Source organism: Aythya ferina (genome assembly GCF_964211825.1).
Source record: "Aythya ferina genome assembly, chromosome: Z".
Classification (NCBI taxonomy): domain Eukaryota; kingdom Metazoa; phylum Chordata; class Aves; order Anseriformes; family Anatidae; genus Aythya; species Aythya ferina.
This window is the reverse complement of record NC_140299.1, coordinates 13,122,678-13,144,189: the sequence shown is the minus strand read 5'-3', so window position 1 is coordinate 13,144,189 and position 21,512 is coordinate 13,122,678. Positions and strand designations below refer to the sequence as shown.

The 21,512-nt window shown below is 36.2% G+C and overlaps 2 protein-coding genes across 5 annotated transcripts in view; both read left to right on the top strand.

Moving 5' to 3' along the window:
- Window positions 1–6,820, top strand: part of NUP155 (nucleoporin 155) — a 30,177-nt gene extending 23,357 nt beyond the window's left edge. The window contains exons 29-35 of the mRNA XM_084503669.1: window positions 62–191; window positions 434–547; window positions 1,051–1,171; window positions 1,935–2,045; window positions 3,293–3,429; window positions 4,243–4,343; window positions 5,687–6,820. Of these exons, the coding sequence (XP_084359795.1) occupies window positions 62–191; window positions 434–547; window positions 1,051–1,171; window positions 1,935–2,045; window positions 3,293–3,429; window positions 4,243–4,343; window positions 5,687–5,825 (853 nt within the window). The 3' untranslated portion in view covers window positions 5,826–6,820. The remainder of the gene's footprint in view (window positions 1–61; window positions 192–433; window positions 548–1,050; window positions 1,172–1,934; window positions 2,046–3,292; window positions 3,430–4,242; window positions 4,344–5,686) is intronic.
- Window positions 6,821–8,945: 2,125 nt separating this feature from the next.
- The window catches only part of CPLANE1 (ciliogenesis and planar polarity effector complex subunit 1), a 58,701-nt gene continuing 46,134 nt past the window's right edge, over window positions 8,946–21,512 (top strand). Inside the window, exons 1-14 of one of the 4 annotated variants that reach the window (XM_084503217.1) lie at window positions 9,213–9,237; window positions 9,472–9,556; window positions 9,762–9,908; window positions 11,399–11,534; window positions 11,726–11,845; window positions 12,709–12,935; window positions 13,263–13,369; window positions 13,904–14,060; window positions 14,859–14,962; window positions 15,121–15,303; window positions 16,899–17,145; window positions 18,227–18,379; window positions 19,065–19,825; window positions 21,064–21,248. In XM_084503217.1, the coding sequence (XP_084359343.1) occupies window positions 9,828–9,908; window positions 11,399–11,534; window positions 11,726–11,845; window positions 12,709–12,935; window positions 13,263–13,369; window positions 13,904–14,060; window positions 14,859–14,962; window positions 15,121–15,303; window positions 16,899–17,145; window positions 18,227–18,379; window positions 19,065–19,825; window positions 21,064–21,248 (2,461 nt within the window). In that variant the 5' untranslated portion in view covers window positions 9,213–9,237; window positions 9,472–9,556; window positions 9,762–9,827. Of the gene's footprint in view, window positions 9,238–9,313; window positions 9,909–11,398; window positions 11,535–11,725; window positions 11,846–12,708; window positions 12,936–13,262; window positions 13,370–13,903; window positions 14,061–14,858; window positions 14,963–15,120; window positions 15,304–16,898; window positions 17,146–18,226; window positions 18,380–19,064; window positions 19,826–21,063; window positions 21,249–21,512 lie in introns of those variants that run through there. The other 3 variants (XM_084503216.1, XM_084503215.1, XM_084503218.1) reach the window with 3 other exon arrangements.

Here is a 21,512-nt window from a genome sequence, read left to right as displayed (position 1 = left end):
TTATACTTGATATGTAATTATACTTGATACCCATTTTACACGGTAAATATTTGTTTTGCAGCACAGAAATTTCTCTACAGCAGCGTCTTGAATACATTGCACGTGCTATTTTGAGTGCCAAAAGTTCCACTACCATATCTTCTATAGCTGCAGATGGTGAATTCCTACATGAACTTGAAGAAAAAATGGAAGTAAGAAAAAGTACTTATTTAAGCTACATTGTGTCTGTATTACTGCACTTGGTTCACACATTGCACATGGCATTTTTATTACAAAATCTGTAGAAACAGTTTTCACTATTTTAAGTTATGCAGTTGATGCTCTGGGATGTAAGGCAGTAATGCATCTACATTTAAATAAGGTAATGCTAATACTGGGTGTATTCCTAAGATTTGATTAAATTAATCCAAGCTTGAAATTGTTTTTACCCAAGGTTGCAAGGATTCAGCTTCAAATACAAGAAACATTACAACGGCAATATTCCCATCATTCTTCAGTGCAAGATGCAGTCTCCCAGCTTGATGCTGAGCTGATGGATATAACCAAGGTGGTTAGAAATTTCTCTGTATTAAATGTCAATTTATTACATTTGGGGATTAAGGGGGCATGCACTACAAAGAATGATCTGATGTTGACTATAAAAACTGATAGACTGTTTAGCATTCCTGGTCTCAGAGTGTTTATGTTAGCCTAGACTGTCTTCTTCTGTGCTTTGATATTCGTTCAGTCTTCAGTACTTTGATTTCTTCCTTGTGTTGATCTTCTTTCTTAGAAGAAAGAAGATAAGTTTCTTAGATTTCTTGATTTATTGGAGCATCATGTTAGAAAATTATCAGCATTAATTATAGCCTCATATAAAAAAATGGGGATATTTAAGAAGTTAAACTAAATATATTAAATAAAAATCATTTTCATGTAGTATTTGACAACAACTACTTGCAGTGCACCATTTATAGTCTGATATTTACTGTGTAAAGTAAAGAAAAATTGATTTTAAAAATCTATTCTTCGTTCTATTTGAAATGCCAAACCTGGTCATTTTTCTTTCAGCTATATGGAGAATTTGCTGACCCTTTCAAGCTCTCAGAGTGTAAGCTTGCAATTATACACTGTGCAGGTCATTCTGATCCTATCTTGGTGCAAACTCTCTGGCAAGAAATCATTGAGAAAGGTAGGTTTAAATGGACTAAGATTGGTTCAAACTAGAAGTGTAGGGAAACTGTATAATTAAAGCTTTTATGTGTTGCTACTGGTAATGGTGTTCAGGTGTGATGCATCTTTTCTGGAATATTCTGTAACATATTTGATAGATTTAATTGATGAGCAATTCGTTAAAGTTTATAGCTTTGGTTTGTTTGCCTAAAGGAGAAAGTCTATCCTGACAATGACTAAAGAGTCTTAAAGGAGTTCAGGGCTTTTATATCACTGACAGCAGCGGAATCTTAAGGATTTTTGCCCATTTCTAGAGAAGCAGAGTACTGGGCACATCTAAGCAAGTCTAGCTACTCAGTTGTGATAATTTGTCTCAACCTTTATCATGAGCGTGCAGTTCACTCTCCTGTTTTTTTTATTCTGTTTTGTGCTCAAGGTTGCCAGTGTGCAAACAACATTGGCAGTGATTTGAGAAAAAAAATAAATTGTAGGTTTGGGTTTTGTTTAGTTTTTGGTGATGGTATTTTACTGTGTTTTTTTTTGTAGATTTTTTTTAGTAGACTTACTTGCATGCAACTTCAAGGAAGCAAAAATCTGCAAATATACATGTATGTGCATGCTTACTAGAAAGGGTTGTATTTTCACTTTGATCTGTTGACTTAGTGCTGACATACATAGCATATGATTTTTAAGGTGTTAGTAAATTTAAGTATCTCAGTGTAGTTGTGTTGGAACTTTTTTTCTGAAGTTGCTTTTTAAATGATTTTTTTTTTCTCTTTCAGAGTTGAGCGATAGTGTGTCTCTGAGCCCTGCTGACAGAATGCAAGCGCTTAGTCTAAAGATGGTATTGCTTGGAAAAATATATGCTGGCACACCTCGTTACTTTCCTTTAGGCAAGTAGTTTAGCTTGCATAGTCAATAAATACACGCATTATTTGACTGCATCTCGCATTTCTTTCCAGCATCTTTAAAAAGGTTCTAACCTATGAAATGTCTATCTCTTTAAAAAAACTTATAAAAGGAAAAAAAAAATGATAATTTTATCTCCTCCAATGCATGTGATACTACATAATTGCTGTAGTTTCTTGTGAAATTTTTCATTATAACTGGACCAACGTATTACTTCAGCCGCCAGTAGTAATGGAGTTGATCTTGTGGTATACCTGGGTGGTGCTTTTCCTTTTTGTCCAAGAAATTAGTAACAAAAGCATTGTTCGTGTAACTTGCTCACTGACTTTGACAAGGGACTTAGGAGAGGAAAGCAGAAGCAGAAATAAAATTAATAATTGCCTCAGATCTTGTAAATGTGTTATAATTGTGTGTTTACAAAATCATTATGGCTTTTACAGATGCAGTTCCTAGAATTTATCTAGGGATTTAGCCAGAATATACAGATCCACCTTGAATTGAAAGTAAATGAAGCCTAAAAGGCAGCAACAGTTGCTTTTGGGTAGCTGTGCAAATCACAAAGTAGTTAAGTTTGTTTTGAAGTACAAAGTAAAAATACAGTTTTACGCATGTAATAAGATTATAGGAAACACATTTATCCGTTGTCTATTAAAGCATCCACTGCTGCCTACAGGGGCACATTCAAAAACAGAATTCAGTAGTTCTCTGTATCCTTTTGGACCTTCTGCTTTGGAGATGCTCAAACATTCTGACAACATGGTATTATGTAAAAATCTGGAAACTATTTTCTAAAAGAACATTGGTCCTGCAATAATACTAAAATACTGTTATTGACACATGATGCAGATGCTGTAGTGTTGCAGGTAGAGCTGGTTAGTCTAGCAAATGAAACGATACTGTGTTTTGTGCTGAAACAAAAGTTGGTGTACTTTTCTTAACAGAGTTCCATAGTGGAACTGTAATAAGGTGTCTGCATAATCCCTGTCATGCATTGCTGATAGCTTAATACCGTCTTTGGAGATAGTTACATTTAGCATATCCTTTCCCCTGTGCAGCCTGAGAGAAACTGTTGCATCTGCTTCACAAGTGAAAAGTGCCAACAAAGGTGTAGAAGACAGAAAATCAAATTTAGAGCTAATAATTAGAGCTAATAAATCACTTTCAAATGACCTTCTTTGCTAGACTGCTAGATAAGTTGGAATCTAAACATCCCATTTTGTTTTTCCTCCAGATTTTTTAGTGCAGTTTCTAGAGCAACAGGTCTGTGCTTTGAACTGGGATGTAGGTTTTGTAACATATACCATGCAAGAAATTGGAGTGCCATTGCCAAGGCTGCTTGAAGTATATGACCAGTTGTTTAAAGCACGGGTAAGGAAAATAGCCACACACAGAACAAAAAGAAAAAAAAAGGGGGGGGAGGAGGGAGGGAGAGAATTGTTTTCAACTACTATCAGAATTTTTGGCAGGAAAGGTAAATAATTGTAAAGTTGGGATATATCTAAGTATCAACTTCATAGCTTTTTTTACTCAAAGACTTTTAGTGCTTTTTTTTTTTTCTGTTGATTTTATTCACTTGAATTCTAAAGTGTGAGGAAAATTGTTTAGATCTTGTTAACCTTTTTACCTCACCTAAAGCTGATTTTGTATTAAGTAGGATTAGTATTGTTATATTGCAGAAGGAACATCACATTTTGAATATGTTGATTTTATTGCTTTCCTATTGATTCAAATTTGCTATATTAATGTCATCAATATAATCAATGCGACATGCATAAATAATAGTTAATCTTTGGTTATGCAGTTGGCATAAATAATATTTGTAGCTCTGGCGTTGTAGAACAGGTTTTCTGAATTAAAACAACATCAACTTGGTTCATTTAATCCAGATCCCTCACAGTGTAAGGAATGCAGAACTTCCTAAAATCTGTTACTTTACAGACTTAAGTAAAGGAAAACTGAATTAATCTCATGTATCCTTTACTACTAAAACCTCATAATAGTACTCAAAATATGGATCTAATATATATAAGATAGAATGCCTGCTTCTTTTACATTATTGTTGCAACTACCAAAGCTGGCAATTTGTACACATCTGTTGATTCCTCTTCCCTCCCCCCCCCCGCCTGTTTTTTTTAATTTTTCATTAATATGTATCTTAATATTTTGGAATTTATTTTTTAGGACCCATATTGGAATAGGATGAAAAAGCCTTTACACCTTTTGGAGTGTATTCACGTATTATTGTCAGGATATGTACAAGATCCAAGCAGAGTACTTATGAGGTAAGTGGGGCAGCTACATCCTAAGGAAGTAAAATGTACAAAATATCCTAAAGCAGTGCACTTGAGCTGTTCTCAATGTTATTTTTTTTTTTGAGGGGGTTGGGAAGGGGTAAAGAAACAAATAGCATTTGTTTCCGCGTAGTAATTACTGACGTTCCTGATTTTAAACTAACCAGTAAAAACTAAGGTTTCTCCCTATGAACTGCCTATGAACTTTTTCAGTTTTTTTCACTGAAAATTTGGGAGAAAAATACGGGATTATTTTGTGATTTTTTCAGGAATATATTTTAAGAAGTAGTATAGACAAATTTGAGGGAATCTGGAAAAAGTGGGGAAAAGCGAGAATCAAGTCTTTTTTTTTGTGAATGAGACAGTGAAGTGTTTCATGAAGAAAGGCTAGAAGCAGAAAGGTTTCTGAATTGTAGAAAAGTAAAGATAAATACATGTATAAATCTTCACAAATTGTTCTTAAGAGTTCGGTGATTAATCACTCTCTAAGACCAAAACTCAGCTTAATCCAGAACAAGAAATAAATTAATTTGATATTAGTAAAAAAAAAGTTAGCTAAAAGAATTGTTATATACTTGAAAAACTTGTCTGTATATTATGGAATCTCTAGTGTTGGCAATTTTCATGAATAGACTATATAAACTTCAGTCAGATCTACACTGTCTCAGAAACAAGCAGCAGAAATAGGCAATGTCTTCATGTCTCTTCCAACATAATTACAGCAATTTATGGTTAGAAAATATACATGCAAATATCCTCTCTTCAAATACATGGTTTACTTCTGTCTTCCTTTTTTGGTTTTATGGTAAGCCAATTTAAGTATTCTAGCTTATTAGAACCTTAAGTGAATATTGTCTAATTTTAGTATCTAAATTAACGTTAATATATGTGGATACTAGGCATTAAAATCAAAATAAATTAATATTAACTTAGGGATTAAAAATAGTGATTTGCTATTAATATTTGGTATTAAAGTTACCGTATAAATTAATAATGCGTACGTCTGTCTGTATTTATATCTAAGTATTTGAATATTTGTCAAGTAAATAATTCACTTTGTTATTAACTGTATCATGTTTTATCATATGTAATATCAGGTAAATTATAATGATTCATTTATTTTCCCATTACACCTCACTCACAAGCATTAGATTTAAAAATATTTTTTTTCTAATAAATAGTTAAATACTTAAAAGTAGCTGACATATCTTGCAGATACATTATTGCATTAAAACCCAAGGCTTGCTCACTTTCTATTTCAGATAAATGCTAATATATAGAAACATATAAAGGTACTTGTTGTTATTCAATGTTTTATTCTGTTTTCTTTAAAGGCGACGATTCACAAATGTTTGCTTGGATGCTGTTAGTTGCTACCTGGTTGAACTTCAGTCTATGAGCCCGACGCTAACAGTGCAGACTACCATTGGGAATTTTAAATCACTACAGGCTAAATTAGAGCGGCTTCACTGATTGACTAAAGTAATAAAAAAAAAAATTAGCTCAGATAAAATGAACTATAAAATAAAAGTTCAGATGTCTGCACTGAATCTCTGGAAGAAAAAACAGAAAGAAATGTTGAGAAAGTTGCATCTCCTGCTGCAATTATCGATTGTGTGGTCTGTATTCCTGCTCATCTAAAGGTATCTACAAATTGTAGGATGTAAATGTGACAGATTGAGTTTCTTTTACTACTACCACTGTTTTTAATGATAGAATGCTCTTTTTGATACTGTTCAAATAAAGAACATTTTATGGTCTTTCCCTTCATAATTAAAAATATTTGGTAAATATTTTCCTTTTTCTTTACTTAACATAAAGGAATGGAGAAAAATAAGTGTTAGAATCTACTTTATTATCTGTTTCACAAGTATCAAAACAAGACATGACAACTGTGGAAGGCAAGATGATGATAAAAGCACATGTTGGAAGAGTCATACTGTAAATATGGTCATATCAGGGAGTAGTGATGCAACCATAACTCCAACTGTGTCATATTGACAGGTTTCAGTAACAATGAGAATTGTTTCATAACTGTCACTTTCACTATGACCTATAAATAGTATGTTTGGAATGAAACTGCAGCAATTAGCAACCTAATTGATACTGAAAGAACAGTATTAAAAGCCCCTCAAATTATTTTCCCTATTCCATTTTAATAAATTGGTTGTATCTGTTACAGTCAAATAAAGAAGTCAAGAAGTGACTTCTGTCTACTTTCTATACTTGCATACAAGGCCTAAGTTGTGTATATTACTTAAAATGAGCAGTAGTTGTGCCTTATCCTGCCTACATGCTTCCCAATGTTTAAAATCTCATTCTACAACTACACGTATGTTTTGTCTCTGTTTTACTGCCATGCACTGTATATAATGTCCAGTGCCATAAACTGTGTATGCCATACACAAGAAAGTAGTGGTTTACACTGGAATCTAGTCTTCCTCAAATAAATTTTTTCATGCAAGTAAGTCATCAGGGAGTCTGGAGAGATTTTTCTTTGGGAAAAGAATCAAATACATGTATATTTGTACATGCATACACAGCAGGTTACCATAATTTTTCCAGGAAAATTACTAGTTGATACACGTAAGTGTTTCAAAAAAAAAAAAAAAAAAAAAGTATGGATTAGGGCATTTATTCACATGCAAGTTAACTACTTATGACCTTTACTACCAGACCTGATTATTATGCCCTAAAGTTTTGTTTAAAGTGCAGTTGTTAAATTTCTTTCCCTGTCAACTGCCAGCTATGTTCTGGTGGTGTTCTGTCAGAGATTACATGCAGGAAAATACTATGTAAATTAGAGTAATTCTGTTTTTTACCTCTTGTTAGATCAAAATAAAGCTGAAATCTTAATATTGGCTTTTCTGTCAGCGTTGAAATTCACTAGTGAAGTATTCAAAGAGAGGAACTATATTCTGTCCTGGGAAAAAAAGGCATCTTTCCATATGAAACAGATGATATAGATGTTAGAAAATATTTTTTGCAGGTAGCTATGTTTCACACCAAGCAAATCTTATATCCTTACCTCGATCTAGTAATTGTAGTTGTGCTCATATCCCATAAAATTGACGTTCAACAACCTCATGAAGTTCAACAAAGGCAAGTGCAGGGTCCCACACCAAGGGAAGAATAACTCCAAGCACCAGTGCAGGCTGGGATCTGATGAAAAGCTGCTGGAAAGCAGCTCTGAGAAGCAGTGCGGCTTCTGCTGAACAACAAGTTAACCATGAGCCAGCCATGTGTCCTTATGGCCAAGAAGGTCAATGGTATCCTAGGCTGCATTCAGAAGCATTGCCAGCAGGCTGGGGGAGTAATTTTCCCCTCTACTCAGCCCTGTTGAGGCCACATCTAAAGTATTGTGTCCAATTCTGGGCTCCCCAGTACAAGAGGGACATGGACCTTCTGACGTCCAGTGAAGGGCTACTAAGATGAGTAGGGGACTGGACCATCCCTCATATGAGGAGAGGTTGAGGCTCTTTAGCTTGGAGAAAAAACTGAGGGGAGTTTTCATCGATGCATATACATGTAAATACACAAAGGCAGAGTGTGTTCTAGTCAGATTCCAGGGGCTAAAGCTGGTTCAGCCCAGCAAGGATCAGACCAGAGCTCTATATGTATATAACAAGAAAGCTTTATTATGAGCTATTTACATACATACCAACCCCAGGGTGATGACAAGGGTGCTGACAAGCGTGGTGCTGTCCCCAGTGATACTTAGCCAGGTCGTGATCAGCATCCCATCAGTGTGGTAGGTGTCAACGTCTTGCGGTTGTCCCCACAGAGGCAATATTGACCTCAGTTGATGTTCCTGCCCCACCGATGCAGAGCAACTTGCTCTGTTACAAGTTTTGCCCCTGCACGCTCCTGAACCCGGGGCAGCACACAATTAATGGTCCCAGGTTCAGGGGAGCAGTCAGCAACCCTTGATAGGCTGCTGAGATCCCACACAGCCACATGGCCTGCAAGGATTGTCTCATGCCAGGTAACTTGTGGCCTGGTGCTGTATCACTGAGCAAGCAATATGCATCATTGCGAGGTCAGAGATTGACCTTGCTCGTCTTACAGCAGTGCCTGTTTCACACTGGACCAACCTTAACAGTTCTTAAACCTAATGCAGGGTGTCAAGGGGACGGGGCCAGACTCTGCTAGTGCCCAGTGAGAGGATGAGGGACAACAGGCACAAACTGAAGCACAGGAGGTTCCAGCTGAATACGAGAGGGCATTTCTTCACTGTGAGGGTGACAGAGCACTGGGACTGGTTGACCAGAGAGGTTGTGGAGTCTCCTTCTCTGGAGATACACAAAACATGCCTGGATGCTATCCTGCACAATGCACTCCAGGTGATCCTGCTTGGCAGGGGGTTGGACTGGATCACCTCCAGAGTCCCTTCCAACCTCACCTCTTCTGTGATTCTTGATGGAGTTGGGGCGGTTAAGGGATGGTGAAAAGGGACTTGCTCTGAAGTGTTTTGAGGCACACGAGCCAGGCTGGGCAGGTGGACGATTTAAGGGAATCCAATACATTTCCCCAAGGTGACAAAACACGAAGTACAGGGGTTCTAATTCTTTATGTTGTATTTCACCTAGATTCCCATACTTGATCGGGACCACTGGCTTGGCAAAGTGCCACCTCACTGCCGCCCCGAGCCGTCGCCACATGTGCAACGCGACTCCGGTCTCCCCCCAACCGGGGCTGAGGCGCCACGGCCAGCTTTCTGTAGCCGCCGGACATTTCTCCGCCACGGAGCCCCAGACAACGAAGGAGAGGAGCAGGCAGCCGCCATGTCGGCAGCCGGGGCGGCGCTGCCCGCTGGGCGGGCTCGGGCTCGGCCCCGCGCCTGCGCCCTGCGCTGTCCCGGCACCGCCTCGGCCGTTGGCGGCGGGTGAGGGCGGCCGGCCCGGGGCTGGGGGCGGCTGAGGGGGTGGGGGGGGGACGCGGCTTTGGGGCTGCCTGGGGACAGCCTCATTGCGCCGCCCCGGCTCCGCCGAGGGTCCCCTGGGTGATGGGGTGTGCAGTGTGCTGGCCCCCCGGGTGTGAGGAGGCTCCGTGGTGGTTCTGGTCTCTTGCACAGAAAGGAAAACTTCATGGTTTTCCTCGCTGTCGGTCTTCTTGCTAGGGCTTTCAGCGAGGTGTTTTGTCGTGCGGCTTCTTTCTCTCGCTTCCTTCTGGAGTATGTAACCTGTGGGTAGCCAGTGAGCCATGTGAGTGAAAATACGAGTGAGTAGCCAGTGAACTATAGCGTGTGTGAGCGCAAACAGCAGTTACTGTGGAGATGCAGGTAGGATCGCCTCTGTTTGTGGTTAGCTGGCAGCTGCTGCAGTTAGAAATCAGTGTCCTCGATCCTGATCCTCTGACCACCCACAAATAATGAAAACTTTTTTTCCTTTTCTTTCAAATTCTTCTTAGGTATGTGAAAAGGCCATCATTACATATACATATTTTTAATTATGGTTACCTACTGGTTTTACGAGAATGGAGATTAAGTTAGATGTTCTCATCTCTACGTCCATCAAACAAAGAAAACCATGGACTCGCATCTCCTGGATTGGACAGGTAAGTTTAAAGTACACTTATTAAATAAAATTCTACAAAGAATAGATATATTTTGATTATATAACACTTTGTATCTCTGTCTACAGGGAGGAGGGTAAAAGGGAGTTGATTTGAAAGTATCATGATTAACAGTTCCTGGAAAAAAAGTCATTCATTTGAATCTTCTTGGCTTGAGGCTGGAGCAATTCAAGACTGCTCAGATAAACAATAAAAAGTCAATGTTTCAAAACACATTCCCTGTATTGAGTTTTTTGTTCTGATGGTTTTAGTTTTTCATAATTTTTTTCCAGTACATCGTTGAAAATTGTAAACAATCCCCTGCTGCGTTTGTTGAAAGATGTGCTTTCTTAAGCCTTTTTGATAGAAGGAGACTAGTTTGTTGTTTGGTTGGTTTTTTCTTCTCTTATATGTTCTTCTCTTACATGTTTTGAGTTGAATTATGTAACTGTTTAAGGGCCATTCCTTCTACTGAAATATTGGCAAAAATCTGACTGAATTAGACATTACAACATGAGGTAACAGGTATCTACTGGGATATGTTGGCATGTGGTACAGTTGAGATACTTTGAGGAAATTATTAGTAATGACCACAAGTCTAATTTAATAAACTTGTGAACCAAATGCATCATTAGCATAGGGTGATGCTAGATATGATATTGTACTGTAAAGCAATCATACAAGCACAAATGCAGGCTGGGTGGAGAAGGAATTGCAAGCAGCGCTGAGGAGGACTTGGAGAGGATAGTTGATGAGGAGCTCAACGTGAGCTGTTAGTATGTGCTTTCTGCCCAGAAATCTAGCCATGTCCTGAGCTACATCAGAAGCAGCATGGCCAATCACAAGGGAGGTGATCGTCTGCCTCTGCTCTGCTCTCATGAGACCCCACTGGGAGTCCCCACTGGGACCCCTCTGGGGCCCCCAGCACAAGAAGGATGTGGGGCTGTTAGAGCAGGTCCACAGGAGAGCTGTGAGGATGGTCAGAAGGCTGGAGCACCTCTCCTGTGCAGTCAGGCTGAGCGAGCTGGGGTTGTTTAGCCTGGAGAAGAGAAGGCTTCTGGGAGACCTTACAGTGGCCTTCCAGAACATAAAGGGGACCTGCAGGAAAGCTGAGGAGGTACTCTGTGTCAGGGAGTGGAGTGACAGGACAAGAGGGAATGGCTTAAAAGAAGATAGATTTAGATTAGACACTAGGCAGAAATTGTTTCCTGTGAGTGTGGTGAGGCACTGGCACAGGCTGCCCAAAGAAGCTGTGATTGCCCCATCCCTGGAAGTGCTCAAGGCCAGGCTGTATGGGGCTTTGGGTACCCTGATGTGGTGGGAGGTGTCCCTTCCCACCAGAAGGGACATATTTTGTAACGTATTTTCTTTCTTTCCCATCACTGTTTTTCTCTAAGAGTTTTTAATGTCTGTCTGAATTACTTTGCAGGCTTACCTAGAAAATGTAATGTTTTAAAAATCACTAAAAAAAATATTTTTTTTTCTTTTGTCAGGAAAAAGAGGCTGTTTTTCTTCTAGATGATAAACATATAAATGAAATTAACTTGCCATCAGGGAAGACAAAGAAAAAAATCCCTCGGCTGCAGTCACTGTTAAAAAATGTAGTTGTCTTAACAACATCAGGAAATGGTAAGTATAGTATGTTATGAATTATAAACTCATGCTATTTTATTTATAGTTGTAACAGTTTGGAAAGATAAAATACCTAAAGTATTTCTCAGTTCACTTTCAGCTTTAAAACTGTGGTTAAAAAGGAAGGGAAGTAATTTTAAGTACTTCACATTAAATGCTTCCAAACTTCTCTCCCCTAATGAACACAGGTGCTTGGTTGGCAGGAATACTTACAACAGGAGAGCTATTTCTTTGGAATAAAGATCAGGACTGCTTGAAGATCATTCCAGCAATCGAAGAGTCTAGGAAGGTTGTTGTAGCAGCACAAGGTAAATGTTTCCAGTTTGTCTTTTGAAAATGATGTAGAGCCAAAATGTTTTTCCTTTTTTTTATTGGGTGTTATTGCACAAATAAAAAGCTATATTCTTATTTTGGTTTGCATTTGTATAATTTGTTTGCTAGCTAAGCTGTGAAAAATGTGTATTTTATTACGTAAATGAAACTTTTTTCATTTAGAAATCTGAAAACTGTAATCCATTTTAAAACGCAATGTATATTTTATAATGATTAGTTATCAACTGTAGAAGATCATTCCTTACGTTATAAATATTTTAGAGGAGACGTACATTTGAGTTAAACACTGTATGCATCATTTTAAGTTTATTTTCTAGGTAGGGTTTTATGACATGCTAACTGGAGAAAATACTGCGAAGTCATATAATTTATAAATAAATCTAGTACTATTTAAGTTGTATATCATCGTGTCATATTATTTATTGGATATTTTAACTGATACCATGTTACAAAGTGAAGTATTGTACAAGTAATCCATCATTTTAGGAAACATATGTAGTGCGTTTAGGAGTTGAAGGTAGTAGATAAGTAGAGTACTTGTGCATCATATTTCTCATGAAAAGATGGATTTCAGGAAAGACCATCTCAGGAAACACCTCTAATGGATGAGTCCTATGGGAAAGATGATTCATAAAATCCATACAAATGGTCATGCCATCTGACATTACTGTTGCCAAAGGTCTACTATTTGTGATGAATCTGGAAATGAAAGACATTTAAGGTGGCAGCTTGGATTTGTTGTGAAAGAGATTAAACTAATTTTCATGTTCATTTATTTTTTTAATCTATATTCAGCAGAACAGCAAAAATTATTCTGAGAAGTTGTTGTTTCTTCCAGAGTGTTTGATGAGATTGTACTTGTATGTGTCTGGAGATGGCAGAAAGGCGCTGTTAACTACTCCTACAGCATGTGTCTTTCTGTGGGAGAGCACAGAACATGAAAACGAGCCCTCTTATAGAAGTTCTTCTGGGCATTGGACACAAATTTTGCCTGATGAATCAGTGATGTTACCTTCTACTGAAGAAAAAGAAATTGGAGTGCATGCTGCTTTCATACAAAATGAGGTAAAAAATGGGACCTAAAGTAATCATGTAATCTCCTAAGTAGATTTGAGCCACAGAAGGTACAGTAAGCAATGTCTGCCTCTTTCTTGTTTGTAGGTTTAATTATTCATTTTGTAGCAGATTTAATGGCAATGTAAGAACAGCCATACTGAATCAGATCAAAGTTCATCTAGCCCCATATATTCTTGCATGCCTTAAATTCCTCAAATTTCTAAATGACAACATTATGTTATAATTTAAATAACTACTGAGCTAAATATATACGTAATCACGTACAGTCAGGATTTTCAGTTTGGTTTGTCTTTTTGGTTTTTTGTTTATCCACAGGTACTGGGAGATTGCTGTTTGTGCTCATTTGTGTTTTACTCTGAAGAGTGTTTGGTACTCACATTTTTGATTCTGCGGTGGCATGAATATAGCTTTAAATATGTTAGGTATGTTCAAAGTTATTTGAAGTTGCATTAGCTCGAGAGGAAGTTTTTACTATAAAATACAGGGTTTTAAAGCTGCACATGAGCATGTATTTACATTGATGTAAAATTAGTTTATGTAATCTCTCATGTTTTCTGTCATGTTTTGAATCTTCTTACTCTTCTATTTAGAACAGTTGATTTCCGTTTTCAAACTCTGAATAATCCTGTGTTGGATGACATTATACTGTCTGAGGAGGTTGTTTCTGGCTAGAATGCAAGTGTCTTAATTCTGTGGCATGCATCTCTCTATTTATTTTCATGTTCTGTACATGTAGTCGAAACTTTTGTCCCATAAAAATCATTCTCATCATTTGGACACAAAAATTTTAAATTCATATACTAATTTGTAAGGTTTCTGAAGAAAACTAGTGGGCGTTTTTGTTGTACATGTTTCATGTGTCTTTGTCTTGTGTGGTTTCTTCTATGATACATAAGTCATTCAATTCAGCATTAACTGAATTATCTCTTGTTTTTGTGGTCTTTTTTGGTATTCAGTTCTTTGCCATACCAGATCCACTGGGTACAGCAGACTTGTTCTCTTGTTAATTTGATTCCTCAGTGTGTACCTGTGAAGTCAAGAGGAGCTTTGCTATCTGCATTTGCAAGAGATGGACTGTTACTTGCAGTAGCTGTTAATCAAAATGATCCAAAGGTATGAATGAAAGACAGTGTGTCACGGAAGCTAGTAGTTCAGTTTGCATGAGGTCTGGTAACAAGAATTTAATAAAACATTTTAGAACTAATTTTCAGCTTATGTAGGAGCAAGTTCATATTACTACATGTGATTATATTCATATTGATATCTATAGCTAAGAAATTCTGCCACAACTTTTTGAATGCTGTTATTCAGCTGAGAAACCCATGTCATCTCTTCTCTTATCTCTGATATCAAAGAAATACAATAATAAAGAAATTGAAGTAAGTTATTTCTTTGTGTCTGGAAAAATTCTGGATGATTCTATCTCAGGCTTCAGCCTAAGACATACAGGAGGTTATGACCTCACTTCATAACGTTATTTCTTCTAATAAATCAGAGACCAAATCCTAATGCAGTTTTTAGTGTTGGTGTTAATGGGGAAATTAACCAGTTTATTTAGTGTACAAGGATGGGGTGATACTGTCCTTCAAAGCTCCAGTTATTCACCAACATGACTGGAGAAGAGTAATTTTACTTTAAGGGTTTTAGAAAAAAATATTAAAGGAATATCTAAATATATATTTGGTATATAATAATCTTTAACTATTTTTCAAATATAGAAATGGGCATACAAACTAATAAATACTCTTAACTTGTAATAAATATCGAAATGCAACGTCACTTTCATATGGAGTAGTGTTTCCAGGACATCAGATATAATGCATAACACACTAGTAGAACTTACTTTTACAATATTGACGTTTTGATACAAACATTAACAGTTTATTTACATGCGCTTTTTTTTTGTTCTAGGCAACTCAGATTTTGTTTTTAAACACCCTGAATTTTGTGACTGTTTCGGGTAGCCTTAAAGGTTGTAGTAGCAAGAGTAGCACCGTCCCATCCAAGTTTATTAGGTCAGTAATCGATGTTTCTGCTGTTGTATTTTTAGTTTTTGCTATTTAGCTAATAGCTAATCATTGCTATTATTTTTATTATTATTTTTGTTTGAATAAAATTAACCTAATGTTTGATACAGAGATCTGACAGAAAATACCTTTCCTTCCCAATATAGATCTTACTGGGTCGGTGACATGAGCTGGACTCCTGATAGCCTTTTCTTGGCTTGCATGTTAAAACGTGGGTCTTTGGTTTTATTGACTTGTATGGGTGAATTGCTGACCCTGATTACTTCTGGCTGCTCTGTAGAATTTGGACCAGCAGAATTTATTCCGTTTCATCCACTAATAACATACAGGTAAAAGGGCTTGAAAATGTTTATACATCCTTGTCTTATGATTATATCTTGTTTTCAAACATACTTTTTTTACGGATTTAAACTTCATCTTTCAGGTTCAGTCTTTTGATTTTCATGTGTCTTTTCGATGTTTCTCATCCATAGTTGTATTTCTTGTAATGGGTTTGTTATAACAAAAATTGGTATTGTGATAGCGTAAGTATACATTATTTGGCTTGTTTTTTTTTAGTGTTTGGTTTAGTAATTAAAACTAGCATGTTTTTATGATGCAGGAAAAAACTAAATTTACACAAAAAAATATACACTTGTTTTAATCCAGTCATATTTCTTTATTCTTTATTATAAATTCTTTATTTAATTTAACTTACAGAACATTATATCATGTTTCTGTTTCAGATATGGTAAATAACATATCTGTGTGGACAAAAACTAGTTAGATGTTCAACTTTTGGAGTACCCCCTGGTGTAAATTTTGAAATTCTGCTGCTGCATGTATCAGGGAATAAATGGATCTCTGTTAATGCTTTGTAGCATAAATTGAAAGTTAAAAAAAAAAATACATTCTGAATACTTAGAAGAAACAAACCAGAATTGAAACATTACTATATTGAATGTGTGTGTTACATATATATATGTAACTACTACATATATATAGGATAAGATATATATACATATCTATCTATCTATATATACATACATATATATATATGTATGTATGTGTGTGTATATATATATATATATATGTATGTATGTATATATAGATAGATAGATATCCTGCTATTACTACTGAGTGACTGAAGCTGGATAGCACGTAAATGTAGTATGTCATCAAAACATTCAAAGCGTTATAATACCTTCCTACACTGTCTAGTAGAGAAATCAGATAGTAAAATGTGTTAAAATACATGAATTAGGGTTATTTATTAACTATCTGCATCTACTTTGTTTTCAAATAATCTATTCAAGCTTGGACTACTAAGATACAGAAAAACAACAGCAATTTTACCCAGTGTTTAAAGTGTTACTGGGTTAGTATTACAAGACATGCACAACAGTTTTCCAGAACTCCGTTAAGGATTCATTCTTTTTTTTTTTTTTTTTTTTTTTAAGAGAAGACTTTGTAAAACCTCTATGGTTAGAGAAGACTTGTTTGTTAATTTTAAAATATTTGTGTTGAATGTCTGAACTAATTCAGAAATATTAAGATTCAGATCTTCAGGGACTTTTTGGTTTTCGTATGTGACTATCAGAAGTTGAACAGGATTGCATGTTCAAATGCTTGTCATAGACAGCAAGACCTAGGTAAGAGGGCGTGATGTAGAGATTTAAATTCAAACTGGGGAAAATACTGTTTTATTTTTCTAAAATTCATAAAATCAGAACTGCAGAAAAATAGTGGCATGTTGCAAGCGCAAACAGTGTTACCCAAAGTTTACTCATCTTGAGAAAATTTAGATACTTCCTTAAAATTCTGAATGGGGCTATTGGGATGGTAGTGGAAGTTGTATAAAATGTTCTTAAGTTATTTCTACTCTATTCTATTCATGATTACCATATGTGATACTTGCGTCTTATTTTTTGGTTATGTCTTTTAGACAGCACCACTCATGTCAAGACTCTAGTCAGACTCTTGGTTCTTCAGCCTCTGAAAGTGACCTCATGAGACAGAGATTCTCTGTTGCTTCACACTCAAGATTGCCCTACCTCATAGTCTCTGATGGATACATGATAACAGTGCTAAGATTTCCTAACAATCTTACACCAGCAGGATTTTTAAGATCCCTTTTGCTTGATTCAACCCAACGGCTGGAAAATGTCCGAAGGAATCTAGTGAACTCCAAGGTAGGGTTATGGATTTTTGTGTGCTTTAAGTAAAATAAAACTTCATACATATAAAAATGCACCTTTTCAAACAGAGTGCCTAAATTTATTGTGAAATTAGTGTAAATTCTTTTGAAGTAGGAAGCAGTTTCGAGGATGGCATTGAACTGAAAAACAGCGAATTTATAGTTTTATTGAAAACTTTATTCCTGTGAAGACTAGGTAGCATTTCAGTAAAATGTAGTAAAGGACATGGACATAGCCTGAACTGTTACTGTGTATTCTTTCTTAATCTGTGATAGAATAGGGTGGATTTCTCTATAGAGTTGCTTCAGAGCATCGACTAGTATTGTACCACTCTGACCAACTCATCCTCTCAGAATGATGCAGAAATTATTATGTAAATCTGCTATGTCTCTAGGTAGGTGTTTTTCTAGAGTAGTCAGCAGCAGTCCCAATGGTGTTGTCTATATTTATATTAGGGCCTTAACTGATGTTGGCTAAGGCTTGTTAAAAGTTTTTGGGTTTATTTTTGTATCACTTCTCAGTAGAGTTAAGTCCAGGAAAATGGAAACCTTTGAAGGAAAAGGTTTTGCAAGTGTTACCAACCACCTAACTTCCTAATAGGATAGGTATTGAGAATTCTTGTGTTTGCCGTTGGTATACCACTTGTCTTCAAATGGCTATCAGTTTGTTTTTAATTTTTTTTGAGAAATGGAATATTCTGGTATTTATGTATAAACCAGGAGAGTGGGCAGGAATTTGAGGCAACATTGAAAGTTATGTTGCTGTTAAGAATGCAAGAAGGGCCTAATTACTAATAAACATGTAGGATCATTTGAGGGATCAAGAAAGCAGATTCCTTCAGCATGAAAAAATAGAGTTGTCAAATACTGAGAAAATTCAGAGTTCCAAAGCATGGCCAAATCATGGTTTGTTTCTATGTGAATGTATACCTGTTAACCTGTTCTTCCTTTCTGTTTGGGACTTTAAAACTGAAGCTTTTTACCTAAGAGACCAATTTCCTTGTTATATTTACCAAGTATCTGGTTTGATCTTCCTTGACACAAATAATGATTTGTATTTTTATTGTCCATTTTAGTCTAAAGGGAGACATCTGCATATGCGATCACTGTTGTCGTTAAAAGCTAGTCTTTTAAAACACACTCAAAATCATAACTCCATCAATCCCAACATTCCAAAATTTCTGGAGGAGGACACAACGGAAATGAGTGAGAAAACCGTGGACTTACTGGTACTTAATAGCATTTTTTCACTTATAATTGTACAAATTATTTACTTTTAAGATATTCTAAAGGTGTTAGGATATTAAAAGGTGTTGCTTCACTATATTAAAAGGTGTATAGCTTCACTATATTAAAAAAAATAATATCATGCTATAAGGTATATTAATGGAAAGTATATTATTATCCTAAGAATGTAAGTTATTTATCCTCAATTTTAGAGGATTCAAAAAATCTGTATATCTCTTTTGGAAGAATGGCACAGTAACTTTGATCACAGAACAATCTCCCAATTCCATTTCACACCTTTGCTTTTTTGTTCTTTGTAGTTTTGGGTCTTATGTTGAATAGCTTCTATATTTTACAAATATCTGGCAAACACTCTTCCTCAAACTCTTGGTTTAATAAAGAACGGGTGTTTATTTCTTGTTTTAGACACTCTTGCAGTCCCTACAGCAGAAGTGATTTTTTTTTTTGTTAGGTAATAAAATTTCTATCTGCACAAATATTCCGGATAACTGTATTTAATTTGAGCTCTAGGTGAAACTGATAATGAATTAAACATTATTATCAATTAGAGTTAGTTAAGAATAAAAGTTCCATTTGTGAAACTCATTAAATGGTGGGTCGCAGACTGAGCTCTGGCAATAGGCTTGAATTAAACTGTTGTCTTTTATTTTTCCTTTCCTGGTTTAGGATTATGAAGAAGAATCAGATGATGAAAAACATTTTCATAATAGCTCTTCCAGCTGCATTAGCTACAGAATCCCCTCATTTGTTGGTAAAGCTGATCAAGGCCACTTAGAATTTGCATCAATGTTTGATACTATTCATGCAAAAGACAATGCTGAAGAGAAGGATAACATATCACTAGAACTGCATTCCATACAGAAAAATCTCCTTGCTGCTTGGCAAATAGGGGTTTTAAAAAATATGCAAGAGAAGGATACTTTTCTGAATTATACAGTAAGCTGCATTACCCATTTTTTCAACATTCTTCAGTTTGTGAAGTGTTCTCTGCTAAATCAGGATGCGCTTTTATGCAAGTCCGTGAAGAATACTCACTGGATTCAATATGTTTTAAAATATTTTCAACAGTACTTAACCGTCTTGCACTGGCATTCAAGAGGCAGTCTTACTGGTCATGTGGCAAAGCTGACACTGCAAACTTTAAAGCTGATGCTTGTTCAGCAACAAGATCTGTTGTTCTCCAGAAACCTTTTTGCATGCTTCTGTCTTTTGAAGATGGTTTCTCACACTCTAAGTAGCATATGCATACCACAGTATGAGAATTTTCTTGCATCTCCTGGTGGTCGTAGTCCTGTGGAGCTTGACTCACTTGTTGTGCCTATTTTCCTACTTCTTGATGACAGTGCGACTCAGAAATTCAGCTCACTGAAATCTCTGCTTAGAGAGCCTCCTCGAGCAGTAAACTATGATGAAAAAACAGAAAAAAGGTATGAATGAGTTTTGCCTGGAAGAAGTGTTGTAATAGCTATTTTATTTTTCAAATATACAGTAATTGCAACATCCTTTTGTTTTTTTTTTATAGCTCACTCCATGGAAAAGCATGGTAATCTATTAAAGCATGCAGATGGGGTCTCAAACCTAAGTTGAATACAGTTCAGTTACACTAACTTAACTTTCAGTTGGTTCAGAGATAAATGATGGGGTAACAGCTTGCACCAGATTTTACAATTTATGTTGTTTTTACTGCATTATGTCCATTCCTTCCCCTTCCAAGCAGAAGTTCTGAATTCCATGGAGCCAAAAGGTGGCTCATATGCAGTATATCTATGACATGGGTTTAGTCAGCAAACTTTGCATGTGATTATGTATATATATATATATATATGGTGGCCTGGAGCAAGAAGCAAAACTGCAGTATGTGGAAACATTGAACTATCAGCAAGCACTTCCTCTTTGAAGTTTTACACATAGGCTTGAAAGAAACTTTCCTCTTAATACAGTGGAATATATTTCTTCAATAAGCTGAAAATATAACGTTAGGTTCATTGTAAATTTGATAGGCAATTGTCTCTTACATGATGATGCACATTCTGGGTTAATTGTACTCCAGGTATTGAGCGGTACATTTATTAATATGACTGGCTCTGCACTTAGTAGTATTGGAAGCAGAAGTGCTAGAGAACAAGATGCAGATGTATTACAGTTTTGTGTAAGCTTTCTCAGGTCTGTGCCAATGTCTATTTGGTTGTTATTGGCAAGTTGATTACCTGTCTAAGCTGAGTACTACTTAATAGTACCATGCTAGGCTGCAGGGACTTGTTAGCCCTGGGTTCATTCTCTGCAGTCAGCTTTCCCCTGACTTCATTTTTCTGTTATGCTTACTTACATCATATATTTCATCAGTCTTCTTTACAGAGTCACCGATAATCTGCGTTGAGATTTATCTGGGTTGTTTCATTTCCCTATTGTTTGGATAGCCAGGGATTCACTTTGAAGACAGTGTTTGGGTACTTGAAGGATCCTAATTCTTCTGAATTTTCATAAACAGCAATGTGTATTGATCAAAAAGCAAAACCCGGGGCAAAAAGTGTTTATTTTTCCCGTTGTTGTGGTGAGGAAAATAGTTTTTAACATAAGCATAATTTTGCTTTTAAATTCATAATGCAAAACAGGAAAAAAAAAATGAACTGTTTTGTCTTTTCGTATTTTACTTCTTGAACTACAGATTGGTTGTACTATGGCGACTATTGTATAAGAAAGTGGTTTGGTATCAGATGCAGCTGAGCAGAAAAGCATACAAGAATGCAGAAGAGGAGTCTGTTGTCTCATTGCTCTTAAGTCATATACAAGCAACTCTCCAGTCTTCAGGAGTGGCCTTAGAACAACATTTGAAGATTAATTCTGTAGCTGGTTAGTACTTCGTAAAGAACTAAGACTGTTAGGTAGTTGCACAGTTAACTGAACACTAGAAAATTAGGTCCAACTTAATGAGAGTCAGTAACTGTCCACCAAATTAAACAGTAAGTTAGCATTGGGCTTCTTTTAAAATTTGGTTAGAACTCTTCCAAATACTTCATGTCTACACTTGTACATACTATACTTGTATTATCCTATAGAGCTTGTTGAGCTAAATAAAAAAAAATCTATTAATTTTGCTTTGAATCAGGAGCTAAA